Source organism: Sinocyclocheilus grahami, unplaced genomic scaffold, assembly GCF_001515645.1.
Source record: "Sinocyclocheilus grahami isolate Dianchi unplaced genomic scaffold, SAMN03320097.WGS_v1.1 scaffold921.1, whole genome shotgun sequence".
In the NCBI taxonomy this organism is placed as follows: Eukaryota; Metazoa; Chordata; class Actinopteri; order Cypriniformes; family Cyprinidae; genus Sinocyclocheilus; species Sinocyclocheilus grahami.
In genome coordinates this window covers 240,861-254,658 of record NW_015506100.1, presented here as the reverse complement: position 1 = coordinate 254,658, position 13,798 = coordinate 240,861, and the positions used below count along the sequence as shown (strand labels likewise).

At 39.6% G+C, this 13,798-nt stretch overlaps 1 protein-coding gene across 3 annotated transcripts in view; it reads right to left on the bottom strand.

Moving 5' to 3' along the window:
* vgll4b (vestigial-like family member 4b) overlaps positions 1 to 13,798 on the bottom strand; it is a 39,832-nt gene that overhangs the window by 18,846 nt on the left and 7,188 nt on the right. The window contains exon 1 of one of the 3 annotated variants that reach the window (XM_016249320.1): positions 7,651 to 8,019. The exons of the other annotated variants lie outside the window; for them this stretch is intronic. Coding sequence (XP_016104806.1) covers positions 7,651 to 7,732 — 82 coding nt within the window. The 5' untranslated portion in view covers positions 7,733 to 8,019. Of the gene's footprint in view, positions 1 to 7,650; positions 8,020 to 13,798 lie in introns of those variants that run through there. 3 annotated transcript variants of the gene reach the window in all.

The following is a 13,798-nucleotide window of genomic DNA, read 5'->3' as shown; positions in this document are numbered from 1 at the left end:
GCACTAAACTACAACATTTTTATTGAAGCTATTATATTGGCCACCTAGCTCTCAAGATATCAGCACTAGCCATGAAAACCACACCGGTCGACCACTACATTATATTACACATGAAAGCTCCTCATCCATACAGGCCACTTCTTTGATGTTGATTTTCAGATCATAAAAACCATCACATCACATCAGCAAGAAGACTCACAGCAATCACAATAAACTCACTCATCAGCCCTTCCTATGACTTTCTTCTCTTTTAAGAACACTTGACTGTCTCTTACCTCCAGATCAGAGCAGAAAATGCATTAGCGACTGATGTAGGAAATTATTTTGTAAATGTTGTATTACACTGCATCTACACTGACACGGCAAAGTCTCAATACTTGCATTGTAAATGCATTTAATCTTTTTTTATTTGCAATCAAACAAGTCGCTAGAGTGCACAACAAACGTCCTTATGTGCAGAAGTAATGCACCTCCTAAAGCAACACCGTCCAGTAAGATTCCTCTCAGTACTCGGTCATATAAGATACAGTACGAGGGCACTCTGTGCATTTACAGGCATTGTGTAGGAGTTAGGCCGGAAAATTACAACTGGCACGCTCTCTCCACCGGGACTTTCCACTTGGAATGAGGTTAACTGCGCCTGAGAAACTTTGTAAGATCCATTTATTAAGCCAGACCTGGCTTTCACAGCGCTGCAATGGTGCAGTTATTTACAATAAAATAATAAATAGAGATGGTAAAAAAATAACCTGCTCAGGTGTCCCTCCCACACTAAAGCCTCATAAAATAAGCCATGCACACATTCACGCGAATTCAGCCTCAAGTAAAGCAATGATAAAGCTCAGACGGACGAGCTCACGAGGTACTTCCCAAAACAAGCGGCCTATTTTCCTGACTGGCATGTTTCGGCTCGTCTGTCCGTGCTCCAAGGCAACGGCGATGACATCATTGTTTTTGGCAGGGCCGGAGCTGCTAATAGAGAAAAGACTGCGCTGCTTTAGACAAGCGCACAGTAAACGTCCACACGGCTCCTGACACATGATAGCTTATCTGTGTTAGACTCCAGAGAGCCATCAGGAGACGAACTCGCGCTGTTGTGAAAGTTATTGACCATTCATTCATTATGAGTGAAGAATACTGTACAGAGACAGGTGTTGTCCCTGTTTCTGGAGGCGCAGCAATACTATACTCTTCCTAATCATACACACCTCATTCAGCTCATTGGCTCAGACTAGGCATGGGCCGGTATGAGATTGACGGTATGATAACCTTAAGCAAAAATATCACGGTATTGTCGTTACAGCTCTAAAATGTGTGTTATTTTTAAATGACTGGGTAAAAAGAAAAAAATATATACACACACTTTTTTCCGCTGAACACAATATATTTTGTTTTTGAGCAACATACAGAATATTAGGAACAGTAGTTTTTTATTTGTTTATTTTTTCTTTGATTTGTTTCCTAAAAAGAAGTAAAATAAAGACTGACATCTTTATTTAACCTAAATCTGTAATTACAGTTATTTAATTTTAGTTATATAATTCATATACAAATCATTTATATAATTTCATATACATAATTTGATTTAATAACCCAATTTGAAGCAAAAACAGAATGTTCTGACTAGCTTTGTGAAATTATACTACATGCCTGAACGAAGCAAACAGCAGCAGCTCTGAATGAGACGCAGATTCTCTCTCTGACAGCAGGAGGCGCTCATGGAGCAGCAGATACAGCGTTTCATTGGTTACCGCCGTAAACACAGCACTGCTTTAATATGAACTATACAGAGACGAGATGAAAAGAAAATACCACGTAAAGTTTTCTGAAGACAGTCAGTTCCCCTCAGAAACACATTCATATAAACCCCCAAATCAATATTGAGGATTTTCTTCCAATAGTTTGTGCATTATGAACAGTGAGTGATCTGCCTGCAACAATATTTTTCTCTGTGCGTCCATTTTCAGCGTCTCTGGCCTGTGTTAACGAGCGATTACAGACTTCATATTTTCACATAAATTACATTTTGGAAAACGATTGCATTGCAGTGCAGTTTGTGCAAGTCCCGAACAGAGACGAGTTAATTGCAATAAGACAAAAAACGGCCGGTTGCCGATCGCATAAGTTCCAGAGGAAGCTCCTTAAGTTCGGCCATCCTACACAGTACACACGTGACTGACCGTTCGCTCGCACCAACAGGAGGAGGAGGGTCGTGTTACACTGCACTCAACCTGAGGGATTCCTACACTTTCAGCCTTTGAGGAGATGTGAAAAACAGCACATACCGCAGGAACAGTATAACGGAAAATATTAGTGGTTTTGAAACCGTGAAATTTACAAATCGCGGTATACCTTGAAACCGGTAATCGGCCCATGCCTAGCTCACACTCCACGACTGGAAATGGATGGGTCAGATAAGACAGACAACCAAAATTGCATCCAGGAACAGGGTTGGGAAACACTGAACTACAGTCTGGTTTCAACACACATTAATAGGTAAGGTGCTGTCAAAAGCAGTATTTGAACAGGACCTAAATGACAAATGCATCGTTTTACATGAAGATGTGATTAGAGAATCAGTAAAATCAGTTAAAATCAGTGTTAAATAAGTATTTACAGGTGATAGCTGATGATTTTACCACCACTACATTTTCTAGCATCATCAATGAGGAGAAAAGGAGTATACAAGAATTAAGTGATCCAAAAAATGGCTTTGAAACCTGAGTAACAATTACTGTCCAAATAGTGCTTGAGTTACATTTGCATGTCTGATGTGTGGAGTGTCTATTCTGCTCTACAGTGTGAAAACGCAGTAACTAAACCAACACTGGAAATGAGAAAAATGGCTTCAAAGTTTTAGGCTTGATTTGACATTTTCACACCAGGTTTTCTCTAAATCTTAGCACAGTTGAGCCAAACCAATCTGTTCTGCATTTGTATGGCCGCATTGTCAGGATGCATGCGTTACATAAAGCTGATAAAAACTATAGTTTAAAATGTAATTTACTACTGAATTTTCAGCATCATTACTAGAGATCGACCGATATATCGATTTACCAATATTTCTCCCGATATTTAAGCATTTTACCATAATCTGATATCGGTTTTGTAATATCGGATTCACCGATAAATGCCGTTTTGATGAATTGCACACAGGATCGCCATTGCAGCGCATCTGAGGGGAGACGAGACAACAACAGCATGCAGGTACTTGATTTGCTGTAGTTAGTAAACTTAATTTAACATAACAGCCATTAATGCACACATTAGATGTATTACATAAATGCCTGATATGCAGTTTATGCAGCTTGGCTCAAAGAAATAGAGACCAACTCACGGAGTCACGTAAGGTAATCCGTCAAGTCCTGTCCCAATAACGACATAACTTTGCCGGAATTAAATAATACGCAGCCATGAATGAGCGCATGTTGGAAATAAAAGCGCTGAATTTAATTCTGTCTGTTGTCTATGCTCATCATTAGTCTCGTGAAGCCGCTTTCATATTTCGGTTCACTCAGCGGTTGTTGCTCAGGAAATGCTCCAGCACGGCCTCCGCATGCAACTTTTAACAAGATTCACTTGTTGAAAACATCCTAAATTGTATTAACATTTACTAAATAACCAATATTTCGCTAATAAACATCTAAATAGATACAACGCTATGGAAATGAATTATTAATTATCTCCACGAGCGATCGCAGTTTGAGTATAGTTCTGTGTAACTGCATAGATAAACCGCGCTGTCAGCAGGCATTTCATAATCTAGAACGACAAAAACATTAATAATTTTGATATAACATTCCAGTTGAGAAATGCAATAAAATACGATGTTTTGTTTATGTTCCAATATTCCAGAGCATATTATTCAGTGATTTAACATTAGCCAGTGAATTATTCTTCACTCTTTAGCCTATTACAGCTTATAGACCTACTAAAACTGTAGTTCAAAATAAAGTTGATATGACTCCTGTCCTTTATTTATTTTCTCCATTTGAAAACATTAGACATTCTACATTTATTCTGCTTATTGTTAATGTTACGGTTGATGCTTTTTATAAATAAAATGTTTTTTATTGTTGTAATATGAAGATTAAATGTATGATGTCTCGGAGGACGCACACGTTCATTGATTTGGTCTTAAGTTAGATTGTGAGAAGTGGGATTGAAATCTAATTTAGTTTGCGAAACACTACTTTACCCGTCTTCTTCAGGGAAAACTGATCTCTAGCATGATTTCCTCACTGCACAACTTCTGAAATGTGCAATGCATGCAGACACCTGAAGAAAAGACAACAACTGGAGAACGAGGCTTCCTTCAGCCAACTTGTTGAATTTCACACTTCAGTGAGTCTGTGTTTTCTGGGACGTTTAAAGCGTGCCAAAACCTCACAGCAACCTTTGTTGGGAACTGCAGGAGCCATAAAACACGACTATCAGCATTAGAAGAGATGTAGCCCATGTTTGATCTGTTGAAAGACTGTCATTATGAGCGTAAGTGATCAAAGTCTGCCCCTACTACTGCAGACTTCAAACGTCAAGCCAGAATGAGATTGAGTTACAGATGTGAGCCCACCTCCTTTCTTTTCCTACATTCACACAAGATCAAAATAAGACACAGCCTCCGAAAAAACTTTTGCAACTTCTTGGTAACATGCAGTAAAAAGAAACAAACCCCTAATTTCATACTGCTGATGCTTGCAGAACAATGGCCTCCTTTGCTTTACAGCGTCTGAAATCTGATCTTCTCCGACCAGCAGACAGCATGTCCCCCATTCATACGCGCGAGGGCAACTAGCTCTCTCTTTTAAAGCAGAGAGGGGGGGGTTATCTTTCTGTTGCCAGCAGCCGTTTTTAGCCTTTGTTCAGCAGGAAAGATGACAGTCAGCGTTTCAGCCCTGCTTCAATTTAAGCTCAGCTGGTGAGCAGAAATCCATAGCAGAGAACAGCATGCCACGTCTGAAACACGGAGCAGAGCACGCCTGACACGAAACTCGAATGATACATTCATTGAATGGCAGCGTAGAGACCTTCTGCAGGCGAGGCACCGAGGCAGAGGGATCTGTAGTAGTAATAGTAAGGAAAACTCTAATACATATATTTTTCAGGAATCTTTGATCAATAAAAAAAAACAGCATTTATTCAAAATAGAAATATTTTCTAATAATGTAACTCTTAACTATCCCTTTTTATCAATTTAACATCCTTGCTGAATAAAACTATTAATTTCTCTCAAAAAAAAGAAAGAGAATGTACGGACCCCAAACTGTTTCCAGTATTGATGATAAATCAGCATATTATTATTATGATTTCTGAAGATCATGTGACACTGAAGACTCAGTAATGATGCTGAAAATACAGCTGCGCATCACAGAAATACATTACAGTTTAACACATAATCACATAGAAAACCATTCATTTGAATTGCATAACATTACAGTTTTACTGTTTCCCCCCCAATATTATGACTTCTTTCAAAAACATTACAAATCTTACTGATTTTATATATATATATATATATGTGAGTGTGTGTATATAAAATATATTGTAGTTTTTTATATAATTTATATAATAATAATTATACTTATCATTATTGAGATTTCTGGTATTACAGCACCATTAACGTATGTGCTTATTTCCCCTAGTGTCAGTGGATAAACATTTCTGTTTTCACATTTTCAAGTCAGCATGGTGTTCAATAACCTCCACAAGACAGTATTTTCATCAACTTGCTCACTTTTATAGTCTCCTTAGCCCACGGTAAATGATCATCTTTGGTGTGAAGAACAACGAACATAAAAGATAAGAAAGTTTGTCTGTGACCTTTGAAAGGCCGAGTTCATTCAGTTCCCGATAAAGCGTAAAGCAAAGTTGGGCAAAGCGAGGTCTTTCAGCAGAGAAATGCACTGTGCACGTTCTGACCCCAAGAAGTGATGCAGAAACAGAGCTATTTTAAGGGATGATGCGCGGCTCGCAGAAGCTGTAATAGATTAGCCATGTGCTCAGGAGATTCTCTGGCACGCATTATAAATAGCTGAAGTGGCAGCCGTGCAACAGCGAGCAAAAACCGGCTGCGATTGTGTATTTCCATCCACTGTCACCGGGTCATGTGACCGGCTGCTGGAGAGGAGAGCGTTCCAGCGGGTCAAAGCAGCTCGAGGAGGCCCGTGGAGAGACGCGCCAGTCACACACACGGCTGGAGTTCTCCACATAATGTTTTGAAGAGTTATCTGGAAACACAGAGGAGTCACCGGCCAAGGAAGAGTCACTCACAGGCATAAACAGAGGAAGTATCGTCACAGGCTATGAAGCAAACATCTGAATATTCAGACATGCCACACCAAAAAAAACACCTGACACACAACTAAAACCAGCTGTAGTGGCTTCAAAATAAAACTCAATCCACTGTGCTGCAACGGAGGCTGATGTTAATCGCTCGGAAAGACCAAAAACACCATGAAAATGTGCAGACAGACGGAGACGTCTAGCAACTTGCCAACAGACAAACCTGCATCATGTTACAGAACAAGCTAGATGTCATTTAGTCACTCACAACTCTGCTTTAAAAGTCAGATGATGAAAGGGAGCGAGTATATGGAGTCGGCAGAGGCCTGCATCGCACTTCTGCTCTCTTGGCATGTGATGGCCGACAACAGGAGGCTGGTGCAGATATCCACGCTGCGTTTCTGCTCCATCCACAGCTCTGCTCCAGCATACGGCGCTCAAGATAACACCCACCAAACAAAACGCACCGCAGCACTGGTGCTTCATAACTTCAGGCACACCGGAGAGAAAGACAGCTGTGTGAGTAAATGCTCTGGATCGCAGCAGATGAACATGCATTCTGCACACGTCTCATCTGAAAGCATGTGCTGCGACTGATATTTACTCCACATCATTAAAACGAACATTGCTCAATATAATATTCACGAAACAAAGCCTGACCCTTGTTCTGCACTTTACAACTCAACTTAAAAGTGACTGAAACGGCTGAAATATTAAAACTTAATAAGTGTTTATCTTTGGTTTTGTAATCGTTTACTATTTAGTTAAAGTGTTTAACCATTTTAAAACACTTCATGCCTTCAATGGTGTATTTAAGCATTATAAATACTCCGTGCATCCGCTCATTTAGTTCTAGTATAACTTTTAAGCGGATGTTTAGTTTTTTTAGGAATAGTGTGAATGTTAAATGTATTTTGGCGTATGTAAATATCATGCATGGATTAATTCTTTATATTTTTAGGGTGAGAATTTGACCATCAGTCCATCAGGACTGCAGATGCAAAACAGGCTTCTAGCTCACTCTGGCACATTGTGCATGTGTGTATTATTGATGTGCATCGTCTGTCAAACACAGCTGGAATAAACGATAAGCTCTTAGAAACAGCGTGCATAATTATAGCTGAAACGCCGTTCAGTATTGACGTAAAATACTTCTGGGGAGTCCGCAACAAGGTTTTCTCGGGCTTTAACCACGAACAGCACGCGACCTCGTACCTCTGGGACGCGTGAGGTTCTGCAAGCACACGTTTACGCTAGAAGTAGACGTGCGGCTGTGACGTCACCGGCGTCCGTTATTTTCGCGGATAAACACTTCACTTCGTTAAGCAACAGCGAGAAACTAAGTGTGTGTGTGTGTGTGTGTGTTACCTTCGTAGCACAGGATGCCGATGTTGTTGTTCATCTTGTCCAAGTACTGGTAGTTCAACAGGTCCATTTTGGTAAAAAGCATTTAAGGACTTTTAATCGCAGAAAGAGCGGCTTCTTCTTTTTCTCTCGTCGGGAGCGCGAGTAAAGGCCCAGCCTTTAACTTCAGACAGGGCGAAAACAACTGGTTTAACCCGTCCTCCTCGGGTGCCTAACGAGTAGAGGTACTCTAACGCAGGTTTAAAGAAAGTTTGAGCGTGTGAAAAGAGTTGTACTGAAGGACAAAGGGGTCGCGCCAGTTCTCCTCACAGCCCGCTGTAAGTCGACTGCACTGCACTGACACGCAGCCCGGAGCTCGCGCCGCCTCGCCAAATCCCGCGAGACTTCCAGCCCCCTCCCGAGCGCACGGGACTCGCTGCATGCATGCACTGGAGGAGGAGTACAGTCGAGGAAACACATGTGCGAAACACCAAGAGCTACTATGGAGAGCTACTCCAGAAGTGGCCACTACTTATACTGAATAATACGGGACTTAAATGTGAAATATGAAAAGCCATATTATAATATAATAGTCATTACATATGACAACAAGCCGTGAAGAGGTTATAATGGTGAAGTTGTTATCAGCAGTGCTGGGGAAAGTTACTTTTAAAAGTAATGCGTTACAATATTGCGTTACTCCATTAAAAAAAGTAACTAATTACGGTACTTAGTTACTTTTTATGGAAAGTAATGCGCTATGTTACTTTTTAAATCTGGACAGGGCTTGCTTGTTTGATTGATTTTAATATAAAAAAAGTTATATTTCTGGCAAATATAAAAGCCTTTCACACCAAAAGTGAAATGAATGCGCCTCAGGCTGAAGGGAAAGTACAGTAGAACGCAGAAGAAGACATTTCAACACACTTCAGCAATAAACAAAGACACACAAATGTTGTCTAGAGTGATTTGTGCTCATTAGTACGCTTGAACTGCATCATCGAAGCTCAGAAGCAAAGACATTGGTTAATAGAATGGGATTAAATACATAAAGCATATTTGTGTTGTTTAACATTTAATTATTGCAGGTTTGCGTCATATTCTGAGTTGCGTTATTTTTATTCATTTTGAGGAATACTGAATCTGTGTGTTTTGTGAGAGAGATGAATTAATGCATATTCATATTTATTTTAGAGCTACAGTAACATCTGATTTTGAAAAAGTAACTCCGATATTCTCTTGTAAATTAAAAAGTAATGCGTTAATTTACTAGTTACATGAAAAAACTAATCTGATTACGTAACTCGCGTTACTTGTAACGCGTTACCCCCAACACTGGTTATTATTTTTATTCATTACTATTATCTTAGTATGCAAACTAGTAAAAGTGTTCCAGATCAGAGACAATGTATCCTGGTTAGATATATTCAAACTTCTCCTAAAAGTGAGTTTAAAAAGCATAAACTCTTTAGGGATCCACTATTAAATATTAAATTAACTTTATTGACATTTTAAAGGCACTTTTGCATGATCAATATGCTACCGACACAACAATAAAAGTCAATTCTTCCTTTCCTCCTCCTTAAATACACTTTATAATGTCTTTTCTCATACTCAAATCGCCAGATTACACGACAAATGCAATTAAAATGAAACAATCATAGTAATAGAAAATCCACAACACAGAACAGCATTCCCTTAAAGTCGTATACAACGAAACATGTTTTAATAAACTCTTAATGTCAAGAGGAGCACAACATGAGGCTGACTAATGTGATTTGTAATGACACTCTGCTGTCCTCTGGTGGAGTCACACACCCAGCCCGTTCACAGTGTGGATGTAAAGGAGAAGAATGACTGGCTTTTATAACGGCAGATGCCTTAAATACACTGAGCTGACAACAGAAATGAAATTAGGACGAGGAGTCTAAAACCTAGACACTGCTACAGTCATTTCCATATGTCTCCAGAACAATAGCCATGTTATGATCTGGCTCAAAACGAGAGACTAGGGCTCATATTTCTTTGGTCTTAAACTAGTCTTCAAAAATAATGCCAGACACCTCGGGGAAAGACACTTCTCTCAGCAGACGCGTGTAAGGATTGTGCTAGAATTAGATGAGCAATGTAGCCGACAGAAAACCAGACAAAGCTGTCAACTTATTAGACAGACCGATATTTATTCATTTAAAGTTTTCATCTCATATTTTATTTCAGCTTTATTTTAAATAATGGAAATTTGTGTCATACGTTTAGTATTAGTTAATAACACTGCTTCCGGTCGCTCTGTTCAGCAGCTTAATATGGGTTTAAATGGCTAAATGCTCTTTATTTTTATTTGCAAGAATTAGATTAGGTTTCATTGCTTCTAGTGCTCTCAATTTGTTGTTGCTTTGGATAAAAGCGTCTGCTAAATGATTAAATGTAAAGATAAATGTAATTAATTGATGAGGTAAGTAACAAGGCACATGCGACTGTATTTGCTGTTAGTTGCTCCTCTATAAAGACAGTAAAGTGGCATGGATGCTATAGGGACGTGTGCGGAAACCTGTCACTCTAGCATACGTCACATACTCTGATAAATACACGAGAAACCTGGAAGCATTTTTATACCAAAACTATTTACTGCAAGTTAAATAAAAATTCTACATGTAAAATGACTATCAATGTGTGTAAAATGAATTTCATTTCAAAGCAAACGTGTGCTTTTTCACTACACTACATATTCTCATGTAAACACTGTCCCTGCTGCTTCATTAAAATGTGAATGATGTGCAGCACAAAGAGACTTTGGCACGGCAAGAGCTTTAGTGTATTTTTTCTCTCTCAATGTTATCTGAAATGTAAATTCTTTATGTCCTCCTTGACAAGACACAGCTTCCCCGTAACACAAGAAGGGATGTCTGTATGGTAATGAAATGAAATTAAGATTATTAGTTTGCTCAATTTCAACTTAAGCGAGTGGCTCATCTTACCCCACTCTCCTTTAACTGGATCAGTAGCACATTAGCAAGCATTACAGCCAGTTATAACCTTTAACAGACTGCTGTATTCCCCAGCCGAAGACCAGAAGAGAGAGCTGAAGGCGTTATACACAGCCACGCCATTCATTTGCATTGACCTCTCTCTCGTCCTCACAATCACAACGGCTCTCAATGGCTGCCGGATTAAAGGTCTTTTCAGTGGCTCCTTCAGCCCTCCCTCACTCTACTGCACTCGCCTCTCCTCTGACTCCGACGGGAAACGCTTCTCACTGGGGTCTCATATTTCACACACTCTGCAAAACGGCCCGGCCGAGGCTGAACAGAGCGGCCATTCAGAGAGCGGCAGATCCATTGTCTTGAGCTGCCCTCAGATATCTGAGGGACATAAAATACTGTACAGCTTGACCGGAGCGAGGTGAACGGCTGGTCAGTAAAGCAGAGAAATCCACTAATGCTGCCTTAAATCCTCCCTTGAGAAGTTCAGTAGTCATAATCACATTGAGACGTGCGTTCAAGTGATTTTAGTTGGAAATAGTGGACATAAGGATTGGAAATTAACAAGGGCTTGGGGCAAAAATGTTGCCAAAATGAACAAAATGCCCCCTAAATTCAAGATAAGGGGGCAAAAAAAATACCTCTCCACCCCTGAACTACTGGAAATCACTTACAGCGGTGAAGTGAAAATAAATAAATCATGTTCTTATCTTAAAATAAAGTGTTGATTGTGGCGTTACATTCAGATCTGCGAATGTTTTTTTTTTTTATAGTGTTGAGCATAATAACCGATAACGAACGTTTCTGTTGAGCGCATGAATGGTCAATCAAATGTTTTAGATTAGTCAGCAGTGAAGAAGAAATCAGCTGAAAACAGAGGTTAATTAAGTGTGTGCGAGTTCTGGAAAAGTGTGAATACTTAATATAGCCTGTTAACTGTCAGTGTCCTGCTTTATTTATTGCCATTTTTCCCTATCACATATTTTAGTAATCATCCTAAATTAGATATCATTCGGAAGTTTAAACACTCAAAATTCATCCTGTGAAAACCGTTTTGAAAGCAGGCATTGCGTTAACATGGAAATGGTGCTTTAAATCCTTTTAGTTGGCTTTGTCAAGAGACAAAAAAAATGTACTTCCATATTTGGTAGGGCTGCACGATTAATCGATATTAAATCGCAAAGGCGATAAATCGCGATTAGGCAGAAGCTGCAATTGTCATGCATATCTTTCAGTGAAGCACGGTTCTGTGATCAGCAGTAAATCAAAATCCGAAGGCCAGAGAAACTCCAAATACGCCTCGCAGAAGAAACCCAGAAAATGCCTATCGCTGCGGCTGAATAAACAGAAGATTCAACTGCTTTCATTGATTCAACGTGACTAATAAACACACGACTACGGCAATATACGGTTCTTATTATTATAATTTTCATTAAAATAAAGTATATTTATAATGCAATGCCTTTATCACTGCTTAAATACTATGAAATATGTTGCGTGCCTTATTCTGGGTAAGAAGCCACATCATCTCACAGAAGGATTTATTTCAAACACTCGACTGATGTTACGAAGTGAGTTTGGAGTAAAAACGTTATTAAATGTGCTATTTTCACATGCTTTCAGATGGAGCAGCATTTACTACACAGAGCCGTAGTTCACTGAGAAGCTATGCAAACAGCTGTCATAATCGCGAACGATTTCATAATCGCGCGATTAAATCGTCTGCGATTATAAACACGATTTTGCGTAGCTTGTCAGTGAACTACGGCTCTGTGTAGTAAATGCTGCTCCATCTGAAAGCACGTGCTGGAGATTTACTACTGATTACAGAACCAGCTTTACTGACAAGATGCGCATGACAATAGCATTCGATTAATCGTTCAGCCCTAATATTTGGCGACTATTTTGCAATACAAGTAGCCTAATACTGTGACAGAAATGTACACATTTGAGACAGAAAAATGCGTTAAAAAATTCATGTGGAGTTTGGGTGTCACCCAGTGGCTATTTTAGGCAGAGCGCCTAAACAAACTCTCACAAGAAACTGGATTTTTGTGATAGCAACTTCAAATTTGGAACATAACTTAGAAAGCGACCGTTGCAAATCATTTGTACTTTGTGTCAGTACGTCATAAACAGAACCAAGCATCAGTGTAGACAGCATCACTGATTATAATGGGTTCTGTTGTCTTTTACTTCATCCAAGTATGCTCAACAGTAACAGTTATGTCTACCACTAATTAAAGAGGCTTTTGTTCAAATCTGAGGCAGGCAGTAATGCGGTTCAAATGGCCACTTTGTTGAAACCATCTTGATGATTAATTCTTACACAAGCCTGATGTGCGATTTTCTCCCAGCGAGCCTTTGGCTACTGTGAGCGTCAGATGAGATGAGAGGTGAAATGATCGCACCGCTCCCGAAAATCTGCCTCTTTGAAGTCCATAAATCATAAGTTGAAACACACAGGCGTAACTAGGGCATCTCACAGCCTCTCTGTCTCCAGGATCCGATAAAACAAGTTGACTCCATGTTTAAACACATAATCACCGTCAAGATGGTGACATACTCGACTAGCTTTCAAGCCACTGATCCATTAAAAATGCTGTCGTTTGATTTGAGATTAACATTATGCAACCAGTGGCATTAAAGTTCACTCAGAAATTACAACTCTGTCATCATTTACTCACCCGCATACAATAGATCTGTGAGAAAGACAGAAATGTACATTTAAAGCCTGACACCAGCTCAACCAGACACATTCATAAGAGAGAAATGGTTCATTACATAAAGCTCTTTTCATTTCTCAAAACTAAATGAAGTGTTCTTTGCATCAATCTTTGAATTGAATTCAGTCATCCGGTCTCAGCAGGTAACGCTCCCTGATGGAAAGATTTTAGTGAATATTTTACACAAACACAGCATCATGTGACACGCAGACTCCTGTTATGATACTTCTGTGGTGCTTTTGGATGGTTTTTGACTTAAAAGAGTGTCCAGTGCATTACTTTATTTTTCAGTGAACTAGCCCTTTAAGTGACGTGGATGAGCGCTGGGCCTGACAGATATTAGCTTGCGTCGGTGTGAGGAACACATCTGACATTCCCGTTTCTAGGGGACGCTGGTATTGTTCTAGTTGTTTTGGAAAAGAAACCAGATCCGTCCCGCTGGTGGGGAGGGAGACGGTCACCTGTAGA